The sequence below is a fragment of the Macaca nemestrina genome, chromosome 3 (assembly GCF_043159975.1).
Source record: "Macaca nemestrina isolate mMacNem1 chromosome 3, mMacNem.hap1, whole genome shotgun sequence".
NCBI classification, from domain to species: Eukaryota; Metazoa; Chordata; class Mammalia; order Primates; family Cercopithecidae; genus Macaca; species Macaca nemestrina.
Window position 1 is genome coordinate 76,556,247 of NC_092127.1, and position 22,767 is coordinate 76,579,013.

The following is a 22,767-nucleotide window of genomic DNA, read 5'->3' on the forward strand; positions in this document are numbered from 1 at the left end:
TATGTTTTGGTTTTACAATATAAAAACAAAATCAACACATTTCCAAATAATGTTCAAAACACATTTATTTACTAAATCACCTGACATCGACATCTGAGATAATTTCAACAAAATGTTTTAAGAAAAAATTGTGGTATACATCGTATTTGTCTCTAGAAAAAGTGTCTTATTTACAAATTGAGGAACAAAGATATTTCTTTTAATTAAAAACACATTCATTATGCAGTGCTACCATAATAAAAGTGAATATCCCAAGAACAGCTCAAGTATCTTGTGAAGTATTAAGAGGTGAACTGTTTTTTTTTTCAATCATATTCAGAAAATCTTATGTGTTTACTTGCTTGTTGAGTCTTTGCCAGTCTAATCTTTTCGGCTTTGGTGATTAACTAAAGAGAAATAAATCAGAAATTAGAGTGCATTGGATACTAAAAAAAAAAATAAAAAAAACCAAAAAAAAAAAACCAAAAAACAAACACATACACACACACACACAAAACTACGACTAGAAAAAACTTCACAGCTATCAGCTTGAATGAAAATTTTTTAAAAACAGCAAGAAGATGACAAATGAGATAATTATGCTCAGGTCAAATCAATTACAAATCAAATCTGTTATTAAGGCTATTGACTATTTCCTATTTCTTATACCCTAACATAAACTGTTGAATATATTTAAGGAAGGCAAATGAAATTACACAGAATAAAGAAGAAGACTGTTTAAAATGTCTAAAATATTCCAAAAGCCTCCTTGATTAAAAAAAAGTTAAAATATTAAACTTTGGAGTAAATGCAAATCTTTTCCTCTTAAAAATACAGATTCTAATGGGTATTCATTTAAATAGCTTTAAAGTGTTTGGTACCATAATGGCCATTGGAAGGAATTTACTTTTAGATTCAACTAAAAATCTATTATTCATCATTGAGGTGAATTAAAATCCAAAGATGTTTAGAACTCTATCATACCCATGTTGCTGTTCACAAATTTTATAAATTCTGCCTTTACCTGCTGAGTATCAGTAATTTATACAGAAAATAATTCAAGTGTTTTAAAAGCCAAAGAGAAATAAGCTTCATTATGTCTCTAGTAGCTGTTATCTATTTTTACCAATTTGTTCAAAATGATAGGGCATACTACAAAGATTTACGCTAGCAAAATGACTAGGAGACATCCCTTTTGGCAGACTTTTCTTTAATCTTCTTGATCTTTTGTGAGACATCACTAATTTTATTTACTTGTGTTTAATATATTATTTTAGTTTAGTTTTTTTGAGATGGAGCCTCGCTCTGTTGCCCACGCTGGAGTGCAGTGGCACCATTTTGGCTCACTGCAACCACCGCCTCCGAAGTTCAAGTAATTCTCTTGCCTCTGCCTCCCAAGTAGCTGGGATTACATGTGTGTGCCACCTGGCTAATTTTTGTATTTTTAGTAGAGACAGGGTTTCAACATGTTGGCCAGGCTGGTCTCCAACTCCTGACCTCAAGTGATCCACCCGCCTCAGCCTCCCAAAGTGCTGGGATTACAGGCATGAGCCACTGCGCCCGGCCCCATAATATGAATATTAAGAGCCATAATTTTTTTACTTTTACTCAATTATGGGCCAAATACAATACTATTGTAGTATTTTCATTGGGCTGTCATGCCAGTAAGGTATTTATGTAACCTTTTGGCAGATTCACTGATGTTCTACTAGTTTTTTTCTAAGCAATTCCCATTAATTACTAAGATGCTCCTAGTACTCCAACTACACTGGTCTTCTAGTCCCTGACAGTCTTCCCTTATGGTCTGTACATTTTCTTTGCTTCTGCCTCAAAAGCGATACTTCTAAACTTTACTGGGGCTTACTCGCTCACTTCCCTACGGGTCTTGGCTGTAACATCACCTTTGCAGACAGCTTTCCAGACAACCTCAGCTGATATAACGCTCTCCTGCAATACACTGTTTTATTTTTCTGTGTAGCACTGGTCATCACCTAAACTATAGGGTTTATCTGTTGGCTTCATGAAAGTAGAGGACTTTGTGATTCATGACTTTACCCGAGGTTACAAGAGTGGTGCCTAACACAAGGCACTCAAAAAACATTAGTTGAATTAACTAGCAAACAAGTTGGCTAAACTAATTATGGTCTACTCCTTTTTTCCAACAAGCTTTGCACAGCACTTACTTTGTGTGGTAACCTCCATTTCATTTCACAAGAGTCAACTTGCTACTTCCATAGCTACTTAACAAACTGTGTTAACAACAATCCTGACATCATAACTGAGTTGTGTTCCAACTCAATTTAAGAAATTTCCTAGTCAAAGATGAGCTCTAAATTTTTAAAATGAAAAATAAATGATTTATTCCTAGTTTAAAAAATATATACAATCTAAATGAAATTTCACAGCAATTAGAAGGGTATTATTTAACAAAGTGACTTCATTTCAGTTACCAGTTCTGGATCAGTGATTTTAACATTTGAATAATCTCAAACAGGCTTTGAAATTAACACCTCGTATCCCTGAAAGAATCCTTGGGAAGCACAGGCGGCTTCCCCACCACAGCAAGTTCAGTCTCCTTTCAAGGAAACAAAATTCACAAAGACCAGTAAGACACCTCCCCACAAATCACAATAAATTCTGGGCAATGGAAGAAGGTTGATGAAAAATGCTTGCCTTTTAACTTAAAAAAAAAAATTTTTTTTTTTTAAATAAATATGACCCCAAATCAACAAGCTTAGATTACAGGAAATAGGACTTTTAAAGTGCTCACCTAACAAAAAAGGAAGTTCATCTTTTTCTTTTTTCTTACAGTTTTATAATATCATTTTGAGTGACAGAAAAATAAAATTACTGAAAGAGGGGCTTGCTTTTTTTTTTTTTTTTTTTTTGAGACGGAGTCTTGCTCTGTCGCCCAGGCTGGAGTGCAGTGGCCGGATCTCAGCTCACTGCAAGCCCCGCCTCCCGGGTTCATGCCATTCTCCTGCCTCAGCCTCCCCAGCAGCTGGGAATACAGGCGCCCGCCACCGTGTCCGGATAATTTTTTGTATTTTTAGTAGAGACGGGGTTTCACTGTGGTCTCGATCTCCTGACCTCGTGATCCACCCACCTGGCTGGGGCTTGCTTTAAATTATTTAAGCTTGTTTGTATTACCTACTGACTATCTTAGAGAAAGAGGAATAAAGCTTATCGTTGCTATAGGAAACACTATGCATAAAGTCTCTCCATCTTATCTGTGGAGCTTCCTATCTTTAGAAACTACATTCTAAATATGTTGTGGTTTTACCATTACGATAATCTTTCTATAATCATTTACCACCAAACTACAAGACATAGCAGCCAGAAATCAAGATTGTTAAAGTATCACTAGTTAAAAAGAAAAACTCTGAATTATAATTATGTATCCTTGTGAGAAAAATAATTTCACACATTTTGAAATCTAGAGAAATGACTTTTTCCTCCCAACCTAAAACATAGTATATACTCAGTAAATCTTTGTTAGGTAATAGCAAAGCTAAGATCATTTTATGACTACCTATACTGACTTTGGCATTAAATGTTCAAAGAAAGTTTAGTCTAAAAAAACAAAAATGAATTAATTACCTTTTCAGTGCCTCTTTTCTTTTCCCGAGGCTGATTAAGTTTTGCCTGTCGATCAACCAAAATCTTCTGCCAATACCTTTGTTCGTGATCACCTTAAAAACAAACAAAAACTCTGATGGATAAAAAGAAGAACACATCTGAAAAACCATATTCAAGGCATTACATTCTCAGTAACAGAACTAGGACAGTTTTTGATTATATTTAATGCCACTTTATACATATTACAGAATAGAAATAAAATTATTAGTTTCGTTAGGTGCGGTGGCTCAAACCTCTAATCCCAGCACTCTGGGAGGTCGAGGAGGCAGGATCACCAGAGGTCAGGAGTTCGACAACAGCCTGGCCAACATAGCAAAACCCCATCTCTACTAAAAATTGCCTGGTGCAGTGGCTCATGCCTGTAATCCCAGCACTTCAGGGGGCCAAGGCAAGCAGACCACCTGAGGTCGGGAGTTCAAGACAAGACCAGGCTGACCAACATGGAGAAACCCCGTCTCTACCAAAAACATAAAATTAGCTGGGCAAGGTGGCACATGCCTGTAATCCCAGCTAACCTGGGAGGCTGAGGCAGGAGAATCACTTGAAGCCAGGAGGCAGAGGTTGCACTGAGCTGAGATTATACCATTGCACTCCAGCCTGGGCAACAAGAGCGAAACTCTGTCTCAAAAAATAAAATAAAAATATAAAAATTAGCCAGGCGTGGTAACACACGCCTGTAATCCCAAGTACTCAGGAGGCTGAGGCAGGAGAATCACTTGAACCTGGGAGGTGGAGGTTGCGTTGAGTTGAGATCACACCACTGCACTCCAGCCTGAGCGACAGAGTGAGACCAAAAAAAAAACAACAACAACAAAAAACAAACAAACAAACAAAAAACAAAACTAGTTTCATTAGCCAAACTCAGAAAATGTTACCCACAATAAGGATGGTTACAAAAAAAAAACACTTCTATGAAGTTTTACCAGAAAGGATCTCGAGTTTCCAGCAGTGTTTCTTGCTAATTTCTGTATATGCATTTATTACTGCTTGAGCATCCTCAGGAGTTTTAAATCTAGCATGGCATTCTGTATCCCCTTCAAGCAAATCAACATAAAGAACTTCTGAGATTGCTGCCAAAGTATCCTGCATTAGAATTAAGTAGAAAGACAAATAAAATTTAAAATGTTTCACAATAATTCTAAAACTATTCCAATGGTTATGCCAGAATATATTATGTAAATAAAGCATTTTGCAGACTAATGAGGAGCAAATATCCTATATCAAACATTTCTTGTAAAGCATGTTCTTAAAAATAGATTTGAATAATATCAACTCTAACAATTTATTTTCCTTTATTTTCTTGAAATCACATCCTTAAAATCTGAACTAGAATGGGAATATTCTATAAGGACAACAGATTTGTAGAGCAGAAAGCAGAAATAGTGTCCCCCAATCCCCAAATCAGGAAGGGTTCACATCTGGGAGTAGTTAGTATAAGGAATAAAATTTAAAAAAAAAAAAAAAGGATTAAGGGAGGTTTGTTTTTACTCACCTGCAGAAAATCACTATGACTTTAAAATATGTGTACAAATCACTCAACTTTTAATAACAACTCATGAAAAACAGTTTTACTGAACCTAAGATACTAGGTTTCCAAATTGTTCAAGAGCTCTTACTTTCTGAAAAAAATACCTAAGCAACCTCTTCTAAACAAGTTGTGGTCACCCAGCAAGGAAAAGTTTTACCTACACTGCCTGCTGTGAGGGCAAATTAACCAGATTCCTGCATTCTTAATCAACTTTTTTTTTTTCCCCTCACAGCAGGTTTTACAGAGTATACAATGCATTTATGCAGGAATGTTACACTAATTCCTAATTCATCAACTTCCATTCACAAAGCTAAAGAAATAACTGGAGATTCCTAAATGGGGGAAAAAAATCTTTCTTATCTTGCCTCACTTTAGTTTTAACCTACATTTTCAGGACACAACTAATTTAGATTATGTTCAAATGTTGAATTTTTAGATGTTTGATTTATGGAAAGAATTGAGCAATACCTGGGAGTATTATTTCATCATAGAATAAGACAAGTTTATCAGTTAACAATAAAAAATATATAATAAAATCTATGAATTTCTAGAAGCCAGGGACCAGATCTTAACTCATCCCAACACTCAGCAAACTAGCACAAAACAGGCATTTGGTAACTGTTTGCCAAATTAAAAAAAAAAAAAAAAGAACTGCAGAGACATATACTTGCTAGTCCTTCCCACTTCTTTATCTAATTAATTAGTACCAAATTTAGATATAAAGCAAGTAAAAAATTCAGTATTGTTGAAATTTGAATGCATTCAGTACTAGTAATGAGTTTTATAACTGACTTCTGAGCATATTCAATTACTACAACTCAAAAGATATTTACTAAATATCCATTATAATGTCAGGCTAATCTCTTGATTTAAAACCCTCAGAATTTAAAACCCATAGAAGGACAAATTAGCCTAGTAATCACATGGGCAAGTCACAGACAGCTGTAACCACCATCACAGCTCAGTTTTTGTTTCAGCAAAATGTAAGTAACTACTAACTGGATTAATGCAGGGATTGATTTTATGATTTTGATGATCATAAATGATGAATTTGTAATTGATATAGTTACCATTTAAATAATAAAAGTTATTTAATGAGTGATTACAAATAACTGAGTAATTTTTTTTTTTTTTTTTTTTTTGAGACGGAGTCTTGCTCTGTCACCCAGGCTGGAGTGCAGTGGCCGGATCTCAGCTCACTGCAAGCTCTGCCTCCCGGGTTTACGCCATTCTCCTGCCTCAGCCTCCCGAGTAGCTGGGACTACAGGCGCCTGCCACCTCGCCCGGCTAATTTTTTGTATTTTTTAGTAGAGACGGGGTTTCACCGTGTTAGCCTGGATGGTCTCGATCTCCTGACCTCGTGATCCGCCCGTCTCGGCCTCCCAAAGTGCTGGGATTACAGGCTTGAGCCACCGCGCCCGGCTGTAATTTTTTTATTAAATGTTTTGCAATCTGATTAACCAGAGCGGTATTTACATCCCTCAATTTTCAGCTGTCTCCTGAAATGCAAGCTGGTAATAGCAATTTGGATTTGGCCAAATCCTTCACCAATATTGGAAAGAGAATCAAAATTTGTTTCTTAGTGACAGCTATAGGATTGTAGGACAGCATTTCAGATAAGGAGTGCTTACAGATAAACAACCACCTCAATGATATTCAAGTTAAAACCTGTGACTGATGAGTCTATGTAAAACCAAAACAATATACTAAGTGATGATGAATGTCAGTATAAGAAAATACTTAAAATATGTGGTATGTTACAGAGCATTTCACACTTTTTAAAAAGAAAAGGATTGACTTAAATGGGTCACAGGCAGGGTAAGGGTAAATAAGATACGGTACTCTCACATAAAAGTATATACTTACTTTTCCCTAATAGAAAGAAGTATTGCTACCAGTGTGGTATAAAAGGCTATAGAAGATAGACTGTACAAAACGAAAAAAAGATTATAAACCTGTGTGTACAGCAATTTGTAGCGTAAATTATATAGAACTATGGGTTTTTTGGCACATGTGTGAAAGATTTCTATAGGTCTTCAAAAATATTTTACACTTTTCTATAATTACAATTTTAAAGATAATCAGCACATAGGTAATACAAAAAAATAAATCCGTGCCAATAAAAATAAGCAAAAGTTACAATTTTCCTATAAAGAAGGATGTTTAAACTGTGCTTACTATAAAATGGACTCAGTGAGGAATTTCAGTCTCTAGTTTTTGCTTCAAAATTAAACCTAAGAGTTACCATGGAATTAAAACTGTACAGGTAGTTTACCATAGAGATACAAATTCTAATTTGATTTGTTTTATCTTCCATATTCAAAACATTATCACACAGGGAAGTTAAGACAAGAAAGGAACAAATACCCTACGGGCTCAAAATCATTACCCGGACTTGTTTCCTGCCAGGTAGAGGCTCTGTGCTAATGATCTTCACAATCACTCCACTCACGAACTGTGGTCCTGTTGCATTAACTTTCTCCTGGGTGGGACACTCTTCACTGTTGGCTGTTGATTAGAAGAGTTTTATAAAAAGACCAGCACTAAATCTCTTACACTTAACAATTTAATACTTGGGAGGACTATCTTAGAATAATTCCTGAGGCAGATTTAAATAATTTAAAACGTATTTAATTTTAAAATAAACAAAGTTTATTTTATATGTCATACTGCTTATTTCAAAATACCATGAAATAAAATCCAGAAAGGTTTATTATTCTACATGCAAACTGTTACTGCTAGAAGAGCACTGGTAAAGTCTTTAAGTTTGCCCCTTCTCCCTGCACAAAGGAACAGCAAATTTTAACTCAATAAAGTTAAAAAAAAATTATAGGATACTGTTTTAAATAATTATTCCAACGTGAGCATCATTTATTTTTACAAGAAATGATAATTTAAGATGTATCCTAATTTTGAATTCATAAGAATTTTGCTTTAACTTATTCCTGCTTGTGGTTCATACTACAGAATGAAATTACAGGTGAGAACTACAATCTTCATTCCTACAAACTTGTTCAGTCTACAAACTGCACTCATGTGCTTAAATGAAAACTGTAGAGAAAACTCAGGTTATTTTAAAAATTGTTTTAAATGAGCCTTTTAAATGTTCTTATATCAAGAGTAAATAACATATCTGGATAACTTAACAAATCAAGAATTGTTCTAATAATGACACAGAATAATCAAGTTTTTTAAAATTAAAGTTTATCTTGTAACAACTCAGAGATAGCATTTTCATACATAAGTACATTATAAGTCAAAACTGTACATTATAAGTCAAAACTATCAGTGATCTTTACTTTTTTCATTTTTCATTCCAGTCTTTTGAGGTACTCCACCGTCTGTTTCCATTTCTGACTCTGATTTTATTTGGGATATTGTTTTTTTTAAAGAAGCCATGCTAGCTTTTTGTAGCGCTAAATACTCTTTTTTCAAATCCATCCATTCGCTCCTGCAAGGAAAGAAATGAAATAGTGATTATAAGACAACTAAATATAAAAAAATATATAAAAACAAAATATAAAAAGTAAATATGGGAATATCTAAATATATACATTCACAATGACTTGGAGTAACTCCTCCACCCAACTTTCTTGTTTCTTTAAACACATATTCAAAATATTTCCTGGGTTCTAAAGACATTTAGCAAATAAGCTAAGGGAGTTCCTCTTCCCCCAATATTCAGATTAAACGTTTTAAGATTGCCAATTACATTTTTGAGTGTGTCTGAAGTATTTTAATTTATAAAAGTAACATTTTAGCATTGATTCCTTAACTAGTAACATTTACTAAATCAGTCATCTCTGTGGGAAAAGCGCGAGATTAAAGATTTGTTAAACTGCTTCCAATTTGAGAGATAACATTCCTTAGTATTTACTTGAATCAAAAAGAATTTCTAAGTAGAACAAAACACCCCATGGAAGCATTCTATTTATTTACATATATTTAACATGTAGATGTTTCTTCAAACAGCTAGAGTTCCTCCAGATAGAAACACAATGCCTCTCTTGGCTTAGTGGGAGCACTCATTGTTACCCTAATCTATGCCATCAAACAAGCAGATAGATTTTCCTTTTTTTTTTTTAAAGAGGAAGATATCTTGTGGTAATGGTTTTAGCTGTTAACATTGACATCTGTATACTTCAAAAAAAAAAAAAAAAAAAAAAAAGGATCCAGACCCACCCAGGATCATACATTCCCCAAGAGCTGATACATTAAAATAACAAAAGGCCCTTGTAATGATTCTCTGAGATAAAAAGGCAAAAGGAATTCAGGAGTTAAGAATAGTATAAATAGAAGTGGCTGAAGTCCCTGCCTTTTACCCTTCTGGAGGAGGACAGGAATCTTTGGGAACTAATTCAGGAAGGTAAGGAAATATTTTTCTTCAAAAGGTATGCCATTTTGTTTTCTTTCTCCTCAGCTTTAACTACTCTCAAGTCCAAAGAAGTTGTATGTGGGTGGGCTCCCTTCAACTTTAACATGGAAGTGCTTTCTGTGACTTTAAAATAAGTAAGTGCTTCCATGTTTTAGTAGGAGTGAATCCAACTTACTTCTCCAAAATAGAACATGCTAACTTCACTCTCCTTAAGAGGTTGAAGGGATCCCCTTTGCTTTAACATGGGGGTACCTGCTGTGTGAAACAAAAGTAAGTGCTTCCATGTTTCAGTGGAGGTGTCTCCAAGCCAGCACACCTTTTGTTAATTTTTTTTGTTACTGTGTTTCAAGCTTACTAAGCTTGTTACAGGTTAAAGGATTCTAAGTTTGTCCAAGACTGGGCTTCCCACCACTTAAACGTGGATGTACTTGCTTTGAAACTAAAGAAGTAAGTGCTTCCATGTTTTGGTGATGGTAAGTCTTCCTTTTACATTTTTATAAGGTTTTTAGAAAAGGATTTTATTCTCGTTTATTTAAGCTTTATTTTGTATTTTTAAGTCTGTTAAGGTGCCCCCTCTACTTTAACATGGAGGCACTTGCTGTGGTATGACAAAAATAAGTGCTTCCATGTTTGAGTGTGGTGGTTCCTACTTAATCAGCGATTGCGTTAACGCCCACATTGTGTGCAGTTCTTTGCTACAGGCCACTACTGTTGCTAATATGCAACTCTGTTGAACACAAATTGGAATTGCACTTTAGCAATGGTGATGGATTGTTAAGCCAATGACAGGATTTAAACCACAGACTTACTTTGATAGTACTCTTAATGGTATAACTTCTTCTCCCATTTTATGTCTCTCTTTATGTTTTTTCTTGTGTTTCCTTTTTGTTTTTAAGAGAGAGCTGTCTTTTAGATCTCCAGTATCCTTCTCCTCTTCAGTAGAGATTTCTATATCTTGAAATAAATAAAAAAGCCAGTTAAGACTTGCGGCTGTGAAATGGGTGAAACAGAAGCTTAATTTATCTAAATAAAACCTTGCAGTTTACCTCTATTTTCCTTGGAAGCTTCTGAAGGTTCCTTAATGATGTCTTTCTGAATAATTTTCTTTACTTTTGATCGCGGACCCAGGGACTCTGCATCTTCAGAGCTGCTTCTCTTCCTCTTGCCTGTTCTGACTTCAGGTAAGCTCGATGCTTCAACTCTGTCCCGCTTTTTCTTTTTCTTTGAGGATTGCTTTTGGGGTTCAGTAGACTCAATGTCAGAGCCCTCAGATGTGGGCCTGGATCTTTTCATTTTACTGATGCTGGTGTTGCTTGTGTCCATATTTTCCTCTTTGGCTTGGACATTGTCGTCTTCCTTTTTCATTCGGCCCTTCTTCTTCTTTTTCTTTTTCTTCTCTTCTGTAAAAGTGCCATCATTAGTTCATCTTACTTCAATTACATCTACTTAAATATTGAAAAATACTCACCCACAACTCTTAAGGCTGGAATGGGCTTATTTTTCACTGTTTTAGGAAATATGCCAGGTTTTCTTGGTGCTTCTTCTGGTGGGTTGTTAAGAAACTGAAATGATTGAAAAAAAGTTTTACTATTTTAATACTTGTTATATCTATACATTTTTTTTTTTCTAGGATCTGGACCTACCTCAATTGCCTTTGCTGCTTGTTCTTTTGTTTCAAATTCCACAAACGCAAATCCCTTTGGATCTCCAGTAGACTTATAATGTGGTATACTTATATAAACAACATTGCCACATTTCCCAAAGACTCTTTCAATCCAGCTGTGATTAACATTTTTGGGAAGTAACTCCTGTGATAAATTAAAAGCAATATTAAATAGTTTTTTGCAATGCTTATATTTTCAGAATGTCAATAAGTTTTTAACTTAATTACATTGCTTCTGTGCCAGTTTCTGACTGGGGACCCGGGCTCTTAAGCTTACCACATACACAGTGCGCTCATCCTCATCTTTTGGTCTTTCCCCCAGAGGTTTTTTCCTCCTGATTCTGGTGCCTTCCAAATCAAGCTTTAAAAGAGTATTATTACATTAATAAAACTATAATAAATTATAATAATGATCATTATGTTAATATTATTTATAAACTATAATTATATAGTAATGGCAGTCATTCTTAATTCTTACCTCTACGACAGCTGAACTTCTTAATGCTCTGGCAATTAACTTCCCATCAGTAGTCAATTTTTTCATTTTGTTAAAAGACACAAGTAGTGATATATCAACATCTAATGAAAATGAAAAAGTTAATAATTGTGTTAGTGTACACTATCAGCAGGATTAATTCAATCTGGTACAATTTAACCTGCCCCTCAGGCCGGGCTTGGTGGCTCATGCCTGTAATCCTAGTACTTTGGGAGGCCAAGGCGGGTGGATGGGGGAGTTAAAGATCAGCCTGGCAAAAAATTAGGCTGGGTGTAGTGGCACATGCCTGTAATGCCAGCTACTCTGGAGGCTGAGGCAGGAGAATCGTTTGAACCCAGGAGAAAGAGGTTGCAGTGAGCTGAGATCACACTGCACTCCAGCCTGGGAGACAGACTTTGTCCATTAACCATATTGTTGTGTGAGGGTCTAAATGGTATTGCATATTTGGCATACCTAAAATGACACATCTTAGTGTATGTAATTGCAGATTGAGATTTTATTGCTTAGCAACATCCAGACATTCAAAGAGGATGTCTGGATCCCATCCTATTAGAAACAAGCACATGGCTGGTCATTTGAAATTTATCAACTGGGGACAGTGGCTCAATGCCTCTTATCTCAGCAATTTAGAGGCGAAGGTAGATCTCTTGAGCTCAGGAGTTCGAGATCAGCAACATGGTGGGACCCCATATCTACTAAAAATGCCAGAAAAAGAAAAAGCAGGCCTGATGATGCTTGCCTGTGTTTTCAGCTACTGGGGAGGCTGATGTTGGAGGACAGCTTGGGTAGGGCTAGGGGGTGGAGGTGGGGGCAGAAGTTGGAGTGAGCAGACATGGAGCCAGTGCATTTCCTGCCTAGGGAAAAAAGATAGACCCTGCCTCAAAAAATGTGAAACAAAAAATAACATTGAGCTAGGTGAAATGCCTTCTTGTATGAACTAAAGTATAGCACTCTCATCTCAAGTTACACATGATAAATGGTTATTGAAGCAATTAAATCCCAAAATACTTACAAGCTTTGATATGAAACTGCTTATTTAATATAGCCTAAACTCTTACCAACAGTCTAAATATTTAGAAGACTGTCATTCACTAAATAAAAATTAAAACAGATGACAAGGAACATACTTGCAGAAACGAATACATACATTATAGAATATACTATTTTAGGCTGGGTGCAGTGGCTCACACCTGTAATCCCAGCATTTTGGGAGGCCGAGGTGGGCAGACCACGAGGTCAGGAGTTTGAGACCAGCCTGGCCAACATAGTAAAATCCCATCTCTACTAAAAATACAAAAATCAGACAGGCATGGTGGTGCGTGCCTGTAGCCCCACCTACTCAGGAGGCTGAGGCAGGAGAATCACTTGAACCCAGGAGGCAGAGGTTGCAGTGAGCTGAGATAATGCCACTGCACTTCAGCCTGGGCAACACAGCAAGACTCCATCTCAAAAAAATATATAGATATACTATTTTATAAATAAATTGAAAGGCAACCACATCTAAAAGTTGGTTCCTTTACTGAAGCAAACTTACATCCATCTCTAGATTTTTCTATCTGTTCTCGAAGAAATCTATCCTTGTGAAGATTTGCATCCCCAAACCAGAAGTCCACTTGCTTAGCAATATCTGCAAGCACCTGTTTAACTCGTGACCGTTTCTTTTTTTCAACTTCTTTTTTCTTTTCAGTGCTTTCTTCTTCCATTACGTTTTTTTGATTTCCACTTTCAGTTTCCATTCCTGTGAAATATAAGAAAAAGAGGTAAATATTTAAATAACCACAATAGCTAATATAGTTAAATATTTAGATTAGCCTTTATTTAATTGTCTGAGAGAATAATGGACTCACATTTGGCTGTGAGAAGACAAACAGAAAATTTATTTTTATATTTAATAAAGTAAATTAAAAAAATAATTTACCTCCGATGTTAGGGATCATGCTTTAGTTTTTTTGTACCTTTCATTTATTTTATTTTATTTTATTTTTTTGAGACGGAGTCTTGCTCTGTCCCCCAGGCTGGAGTGCAGTGGGGCCATCTCGGCTCACTGCCATCTCTGCCTCCCGGGTTCACGCCATTCTCCTGCCTCAGCCTCCTGAGTAGCTGGGACTACAGGCGCCCGCCACGGCGCCCGGCTAATTTTTTTTTTTTTTTTGTATTTTTAGTAGAGATGGGGTTTCACTGTGGTCTCGATCTCCTGACCTGGTGATCCGCCCGTCTTGGCCTCCCAAAGTGCTGGGATTACAGGCTTGAGCCACCGCGCCTGGCCCTAGGGCAGCAATTTCTACCCCCCTCCTTTCTCAAGTTCCTTTCAACATCTCTTCCCCTTTGCTCTGTCAGCTCCAGCCATACAGTCCTTCTTGCACTTCCTGAAGCTCACCCAGCAATGTCTAACAGGGGTTTTTAAACCTGTTCTGAGACACATATCCCCAGAGATAACAGAGCTTGCTCTCCTACTTCAAGTGTTTATTTAAATGTCACCTCAGTGAGGTCTCCTCCCACAACCATATTTAATAATGCAAATTTCTGGATACATACATGGTAACGCCCCTGCCTTATTTCTGTTCGTAGCATTTATCATGTTCTAAGATTACTATCACTACTATGCAATTTATTTCTTTATTGTTTATCCTTCCTAGAAGGTAAGATCAATGAAATCAGAGATTTTTGTCTGTTTTGTTTACTGATATATTGTCAGTCCCTGCCACACAGTCACTTAAAAATGTTTTGAATAAATTGTGCCTAGATTTTGTTGAATGAATTGAATCACTAGTGGTTATATGAGCAAAGGATTAATATCAGGCCTGGGATAATACAGGCTGCTTGAGAATAACCTCAGTCTCCCATAATACAGTCTTCTTGGAAATTGGAGAGACTAATGGGGAGTGTTATCTGTTTCCCATGTTGCACCTGGTTTGGAGCAGCTATTAGATGGCATGGAGGCCTTATGCTTGTATGACCAGAACAACAGATTGATAGGCAAAAGGGGTTAAAGCTTTTATGTGTTAAAGTGTCCTAAATACACCGTGGTCCTTTTCTAGGGAAGGCATACATGCCTGCTGTGGGTAAATGGGAGAAAAAAGTAAATGGCTTAGTGGCCTTTGGTGGGATGAAAAAGCTGCATCTACCCTATCTTTTGCCTTGTATCTTTCTTTGGTAAACAGTATTTGCATCTCTTGAGTCTGACTGCTGGTTAGAATCTCTAACTGCTAAAGTGATGCTGCTGATAGTAACAGAAATAGATAATGTGTTTCTTTTTCTTTTTTTTTTTTTTGAGATGGAGTCTCGCTCTGTCGCCCCGGCTGGAGTGCAGTGGCCGGATCTCAGCTCACTGCAAGCTCTGCCTCCCGGGTTTACACCATTCTCCTGCCTCAGCCTCCCGAGTAGCTGGGACTACAGGCGACCGCCACCTCGCCTGGCTAGTTTTTTGTATTTTTTAGTAGAGACAGGGTTTCACCGGGTTAGCCAGGATGGTCTCGATCTCCTGACCTGGTGATCCACCCGTCTCGGCCTCCCAAAGTGCTGGGATTACAGGCTTGAGCCACCGCGCCCGGCTGATAATGTGTTTCAAAGTGGTATCTAGGAAGAGGGTACAAAGCCCTTAATGCATTTTACCTCAAATCTCCAACTAAACATGCATACTCATCAAACTCAACAGAAGAACATTTTGGCATTTTAGGCTTCAGTAGATCCATCAAATACCAATTTTGAAATTATACAAGTAATGACATATTTAGGTGATGCTAGCTTAAGATATAAAACACAACTACGGGTTAATAATAGAAAAACAGTGAGGTGTCATTGAGTACCACACAACCATGTTCTTCACCTCATGCTCTTTACTTCAACCCATCTGGTCAGGCTTTCCTCCTCACCATTCTAGAGAAACTACAAACAAGTTCCTGAATGTGCTCCACTGTCTACTTGACCTGTCAGCAGCAAATGCAGTTGGTAACTCCCTTCTTGAAAATATTTTCTTCATATAGCTTCCAAACTGGTTTTCCTCCTTTTCAATTTCCTTTTGCAATCTCAGTTTCTCAATTTCCTTTTACCCTCTCTCTCCTACTGTGCCCTACACCTTTACATGATGCCTAAATTGGAGTCAGTCCTGGGCTTCCTTCTCGTTTACACAGTCATTGTTTCTGAGGATCTTGGCTTTAAGCTCGTTGGCTTTATGCTGAGGCTTTACAAATCTATCTTCTCTCATTAGCTCCCCATTCCAATATTCAACTGTCCACCTCACACCTCCACTAGTTTATCTAAAGGATATCTCAAAATAGGACTCTCAAATGCTAACAACCCCCTCCCACCAATTTTCCCTATCTCAGAAACACCAATTACAAAATTGCTGAAAAGGCAAAAGTCTTTTTTTTTTTTTTTTGAGACGGAGTCTCGCTCTGTCGCCCAGGCTGGAGTGCAGTGGCGCGATCTCGGCTCACTGCAAGCTCTGCCTCCCGGGTTCACGCCATTCTCCTGCCTCAGCCTCCCGAGTAGCTGGGACTACAGGCGCCCACAACCGCGCCCGGCTAATTTTTTGTATTTTTAGTAGAGACGGGGTTTCACCGTGGTCTCGATCTCCTGACCTTGTGATCCGCCCGCCTCGGCCTCCCAAAGTGCTGGGATTACAGGCGTGAGCCACCGTGCCCGGCGGCAAAAGTCTTAAAATCATTCTTTTTTTTTTTTTTGAGACAGAGTCTCAGACTCACTCTGTCACCCAGGCTGGAGTGCAAGGGCACCATCTTGGCTCATGCAACCTCCACTTCCTGGGTTCAAGTGATTCTCCTGACTCAGCCTCCCAAGCAGCTGGGACTACAGGCATGCACCACCATACCCGGCTTATTTTGTATTTTGAGTAGAGACGAGGTTTCACCATGTTGGTCAGGCTAGTCTTGAACTCCTGATCTCAGGTGATCCACCTGTGTTGGCCTCCCAAACTGCTGGGATTACAGGCCTGAGCCATCATGCCCGGCCTAAAATCATTCTTAATTTCCCTTTTCCTTACACCTCATGGTCAATTCATCAGTATTTCTGTTAGCTCTAACTTTAAAATATATTCCAAATATGAATAATTATCATTTCCTCCATCATAGGCACCTGGTCCAAGCTACTACTGTGTTGTCTGAACAACTACAAGAACTTTATTACTAGTCTGCTTGCTTCTAATCTTCTTCCCTTAGAATCAATTCTCCAGATAGAATTTATTATTTAAATATGTAAATCAGATCATGCCAATTCCTTACACAAACTCCTCCAAAGGTTTCATTTTTTTTTTTGAGATGGAGTCTCACTCTGTCAACCAGGCTGGAGTGCAGTGGCGCGATCTCGGTTCAGTGCAATCTCTGCCTCCGGGGTTCAAGCAATTCTCCTGCCTCAACCTCCCAAGTAGCTGGGACTACAGGCATGTGCCACCACGCCCGGTTAATTTTTTTTTTTTTGTATTTTTAGTAGAGACAGGGTTTCATCATGTTGGCCAGGCTGGTCTCGAACTCCTGACCTCAGGTGATCTGCCCGCCTCGGCCTCCTGAAGTGCTGAGATTATAGGCATGAGCCACCGTGCCCAGCCAGGTTTCTATTTTTTTTTTTTTTTTTTTCTGGAGACAGAGTCTCGCTCTGTTACCCAGGCTGGAGTGGAGTGGCACAATCTTGGCTCACTGCAACCTCCGCCTCTTGGGTTCAAGTGATTCTCTTGCCCCAAGTAGCTGGGATTACAGGCTTGCGCCATGATACCCGGCTAATTTTTGTAGAGATGGGGTTTCACTATGTTGGCCAGGCTAGTCTCGAACTCCTGATCTGAAGTGATCCACCTGCCTCCGCCTCCCAAAGTGCTGGGATTACAGGTGTGAGCTACCGCACCCAGCTCAAAGGTTTCTTATCATACTCAAAATAAAGTCCAAAAACCTTACTGTGATTGACTAGACCCTATATAATCTGGCCTGGGGATCTCTCTAACTTCATCTATCATAATTCTTGCCAACAGGCTCAGTCCAAACATAACCATCTTTTGGTTCTTTAAACATGCTAAGACCTTTCCCACTTCAGGGCCTTTGCCCTTGCTGCTCCCTTGACTTTCCCTATCATATCTGTATGGATTACTTCCTTGTACACTTAGGTCTCTGCAAACATCACTTCTTAAGAGAGACTTACTCTTTCCACTCAATCTAAAATATTCTCTCCCTGCTCACCTTAACTCTGTCCACCTCCTCAGTCACTATTTTTTATCCTTGTATCCTTTTGTCACTACCTGGAATTATTATTTCATTTTTTATTTTTTGAGATGGAGTCTCTGTTGTGCAGGATGGACTGTAGTGGCACGATCTTGGCTCACTACAACCTCCGCCTCACAGGTTCAAGTGATTGTCCTGCCTCAGCCTCCCAAGTAGCTGGGATTACAGGCAGCTGCCACCACACCTGGCTAATTTTTGTTTTTAGTAGAGATGGGGTTTCATCATTTTGGCTAGGCTGGTCTCGAACTCCTGACCTCAAGTCATCTGCCCATCTGGGCCTCTCAAAGTGCTGAGATTACAGGTGTGAGCTACCATGCCCGGCCTGAAATTTTATTGTCTATGTATCCCACCAGAATGTAGACACTATGAAGGCAGGAACTTTAACTTCATCAGTACCTAAGTATTTGTTGAATAAATAAACAGATTTAAAAGAACCTGTAAAATGTTAAGCATTTCAAATTCTTTGTAAGGTTGTGGAATGTAAATAAAATACAAATAGGCCAGGTGCAGTGATTCATGCCTATAATCCCAGCACTTTGGGAGGCTGAGCCAGGTGGATCACTTGAGTTCAGGAGTTCAAGACCAGCCTGGCCAACAAAATGAAACAAAGTCTCTACTAAAAATAACAAAATTATCTGGGTGTGGTGGCCCATGCCTGTATCCCAGCGACTCGGGAGGCTGAGGCAGGACAATGGCTTGAACCCAGGAGGCAGAGGTTGCAGTGATGCGAGATCGTACCACTGCACTCCAGTCTGGGAGACAGAATCAGTCTCCATCTCAAAAACAAACAAACAAACACACACAGTGTAGGCTATGATTATCACTACAGCAGGCTCTACTGCTGATTTTCTCTCTTGAAAAAACTAAGTTATAAAGGGCAGACTACCTGCTCTCCAATTCATTTCCTTGTCAAAGCCCTAAGGAAAAGTAGACAGAAATATATAGGCGCAGAAAGCCACAATTTTCCCAGAAACCAGACTTTCCTTATCATTCTCATCTCTCAGCCCAGAGACCCTCCTTCATTCTTTTCCTAAGGATTATTTTTGTGGCTTGAAGTATTTAAGTTCAGAATGATTTACCTTCGATTTAGATTAAATAGCAAGGAACATAAGATATGGTATAATTTAGCTTCTTTATACATTGACTGTAGAGAATCAGGAAGTTATAATACTTTCGTTAGTCTTGATCCTCAAAGTCCATACTTCTCAATGTCCTGTGATAACAGGTATGTGTATTGTCACTCCACACATTCCAAATCAAACTCATTGTCTTTCTTATCCACACCTGTTCTTTCTACCATCCTCAACTTATTTAAGGATGCCATATTCCACCAAGTTAACCAATCAAGCTACTTATTAGCTGTGTGGATTTTGAGGAAGTTACCCCATCTCTCTGCGGTCTATAAAATACGGATAAAAATCATACTCACATTATAAGGTTGTTAGCATTAGCCAAAATAATGTAAATAAAAGCACTTCAAATTGCTAAGATATAGAACACAAGTAACCATTATTCTATCCAAACTCTTGTTAAATCCTACCAGTTTGACTTTTGAAATGGCTCTCATCTCCATCCAGTGTTTTCTACAACTACTGCTACAACTGTCACTAGAATATGCCAATAGTTTATAAACTGTTCTGTAAGTCATCCATTGTCAGCAGAAGCCTATGTATAACCCATCTAAAATACAGACCTGGTTTTGTGATGCTTCTGTCAAAACTTGCAACATTAGAAATTCCTTAGCACCTTTCCATAACATAATATGCAGTTTAAGAAAACATTGTTTTTAAAAAAAAAAAAAAAAAAGTCACGACGCGGTGGCTCACGTTTGTAATCCCAGCACTTTGGGAGGCTGAGGCGGTGGATCACGAGGTCAGGAGATGGAGACCATTCTGGTTAACAAGGTGAGATCCCATCTCTACTAAAAATACAAAAAAAAAAAAAAAAAAAGAAAACAAATTAGCCGGATGTGGTGGCGGGCGCCTGTAGTCCCAGTTACTCGGGAGGCTGAGGCAGGAGAATGGCGTGAACCCGGGAGGCGGAGCTTGCAGTGAGCCAAGATTGTGCCACTGCACTCCAACCTGGGCAACAGAGCAAGACTCCAAAAAAAAAAAAAGTAACATTTTAGTTGCTTTAAATGCAGAATAAAAGCTACTGGGTAATAATACCAGTAATTTTATATACATTTTTGTAAATCCTCACAATCCCACTAGGTAGCAGTTTCTTCCATCTTCTTAATACAAAAACTCAAAAAAGTTATGACTTGGCCCAAGCTAGCTAAGTAAATTATCCCAGGTATGTTTGATCCCACATTGTCTACCTTTTGTTAGAATTTCCTGCAATTTATCACCATGGACTCTATGTTCTGACTCAGGAATTCTTAATCTGAAGTCCATGCAACTTTGTCTGGACAAGAATTCTTGTGGGCTCCGTTAAATTGTAAATAATACATTTTAAAGATAAGGTAAAATTAAGACTCTTGTACAAATATAAAATGGAATACATGGTAAAGATTTAAGCACAGTCATGGGTTGCTTAATGACAAGGACACATTCTGAGAAATGCATATTCAGGTGAGTAAGTACATCGTAGGGTATGTAGTTATTGTATGATGTACTCACCTACAAACCTAGGTAGTATCGCCTACTACACACCTATAATCTTACGGGACCACTGTCATACATGCGGTCAGTCGGTATGTGGTGCTGGACTGTAAATAAAGGAATCAGTTAAGTGTTAAAAACCAGTTCAAAGAAGAATTTAAAAAGCAGGTACGGCCGGGCGCGGTGGCTCAAGCCTGTAATCCTAGCACTTTGGGAGGCCGAGGTGGGCGGATCACAAGGTCAGGAGATCGAGACCATCCCGGTTAACACGGTGAAACCCCGTCTCTACTAACAAATACAAAAAACTAGCCGGGCGAGGTGGCGGGTGCCTGTAGTCCCAGCTACTCGGGAGGCTGAGGCAGGAGAATGGCGTAAACCCGGGAGGCAGAGCTTGCAGTGAGCTGAGATCCGGCCACTACACTCCAGCCTGGGCGACAGAGCCAGACTCCTTCTTAAAAAAAAAAAAAAAAAAAAAAAAAAAGCACGTACACAGGCAATAAGGAACGTTGAAATAAATATTAATAAATACTGCTCAGAATAATAATTAATTGCATCTTTACTGGACAAACTCATTTCCATGTTGTTGTAGCGGGTTACATGGTTGAAAAATAGTTCAAAGATCACGAAAGACAGATAACCTGGAAGACTGAGTTAGACAGGACACCAAGTCATTTGTGTGTGTTTGCTATTTAAAATTATTTCGTAATTTTTCCTGAGGAAATTATATGCGAAATGTTTGTTTGGAGACGGAGCCTCTCTCTGTCGCCCAGGCTGGAGTGCAGTGGCGCGATCCTGGCTCACTGTAATCTCCACTTCCCGAGTTCAAGATTCTCCCAACCCGGCCTCTTTTTTTTTTTTTTTTTTGAGACGGAGTCTCGCTCTGTCGCCCAGACTGGAGCGCAGTGGCGCGATCTCGGCTCACTGCAAGCTCCGCCTCCCGGGTTCACGCCATTCTCCTGCCTCAGCCTCCGGAGTAGCTGGGACTACAGGCGCCCGCCACCACGCCCGGCTAATTTCTTTTTGTATTTTTAGTAAAGACGGGGTTTCACCGTGTTAGCCAGGATGGTCTCGATCTCCTGACCTCGTGATCCGCCCACCTCGGCCTCCCAAAGTGCTGGGATCACAGGCTTGAGCCACCGCGCCCGGCCTTCCAACCCGGCCTCTTAAGGGACTACAGGCGTGCACCACCACTCCCCGCTAATTTTTGTGTTTTTAGTAGAGACGCGGTTTTGTCACATTGGCCAGGTTGGTCTCGAACCCCTGACCTCAAGTGATCCGCCCGTGTCGGCCTCCCAGAGTGCTGGGATTACAGGCGTGAGCCACGGTGCCCGGCCTCGCAAAATGTTTTAAAAGGTACATACATGTTTTCCTGAGAAGCTAATCCATAACTTTTATTAGGTTTTCAAAAGCGTTTCACAACAGGTTAAGAATCATTGTTCTAGTCACTGCTTACAATTCAAGTCCCTCAACACGTAGTGGCCTGTGTCTTCTGCTTTGTCTGAATCTTCTCGTCTAAATTTCCTTACTAAATTTTCAAGGCCCAGGTTAAATGGCATCTTACTCTTTGAGATGTTCCACCACCCTGTGTCCTCTAATTAACTGCCTCCTCATTTGTTTTCGCTTAAGTTTTTTTGCTAACGCACTCTGCACACCGTATCTAGCACTTGTCAGTTCCCTTCCATAACTGGATTTTTAACTCTTTGAGGACTATGGCAGAGTCCTGCAAAAGAAGATGATAATTTTAGAATATAAATCCTCACGTTCACTATCCTCTGGCAGCCACAAGTCAGCTCCAATCTGCGAAATACTGCATTGTCTTTACTGACTACTGCTTCTCTCGGCACCCGTACTTCCACAAGGACAACGTCATAGGCAGGGCGCGCCCCAAACCTCCCCATGCTGGGCCCCTATGCGCCCCTACTCTCTGAAAACGAGAACTACAAGTACTGCCAGAAGACTTTTGCGCGTGCGCATAGATAACTAGGTCAAGGAACTGATGGATGCGCAGGCGGGAGGCGGGGTAAGAAGGACGACAGATGATAGAGTGGACCGCAAGAAAAAGGACGGAGAGTTAATCAGACGTCGCCCAAGCTGTGCGACCCTATACGCCGCTTGTAACTTACTCCGTTCAACTCCCAAAATACAGGGTCAAGTACTGCGGCCTTCAGCCCTTTCCGTCTCCCGATCCTGATAGTCTTGCTTACTTTCGCGTCATAGGATGAGCGACAACCTTCGCCGGTCCCGCTCGAGAAAGACGGGCCCA

At 39.1% G+C, this 22,767-nt stretch overlaps 1 protein-coding gene across 6 annotated transcripts; it reads right to left on the minus strand.

Annotated features, from left to right (window-relative positions):
- Positions 1-47: 47 nt before the first annotated feature.
- On the minus strand, positions 48-22,761 carry LOC105486228 (La ribonucleoprotein 7, transcriptional regulator). Of its 6 annotated transcripts, none has more exons than XM_011748971.3 (14): positions 22,628-22,749; positions 20,523-20,611; positions 13,215-13,418; positions 11,663-11,763; positions 11,462-11,545; positions 11,165-11,329; positions 10,990-11,083; positions 10,568-10,921; positions 10,331-10,475; positions 8,446-8,597; positions 7,536-7,654; positions 4,542-4,701; positions 3,580-3,671; positions 48-386 (listed from the first exon to the last, which is right to left on the minus strand). In XM_011748971.3, exons 3-14 carry the CDS (start codon positions 13,414-13,416, stop codon positions 306-308), a joined length of 1,749 nt encoding a protein of 582 aa, XP_011747273.2. In that variant the 5' UTR covers positions 13,417-13,418; positions 20,523-20,611; positions 22,628-22,749; the 3' UTR covers positions 48-305. The 6 variants fall into 6 exon arrangements, with proteins under 6 accessions (XP_011747273.2, XP_070949280.1, XP_070949281.1 ...); XM_071093179.1 differs by lacking the exon at positions 20,523-20,611 and adding an exon at positions 19,728-19,822 and having other exon boundaries at positions 22,628-22,739; XM_071093180.1 differs by lacking the exon at positions 20,523-20,611 and having other exon boundaries at positions 10,568-10,918; positions 22,628-22,761.
- Positions 22,762-22,767: the final 6 nt, after the last annotated feature.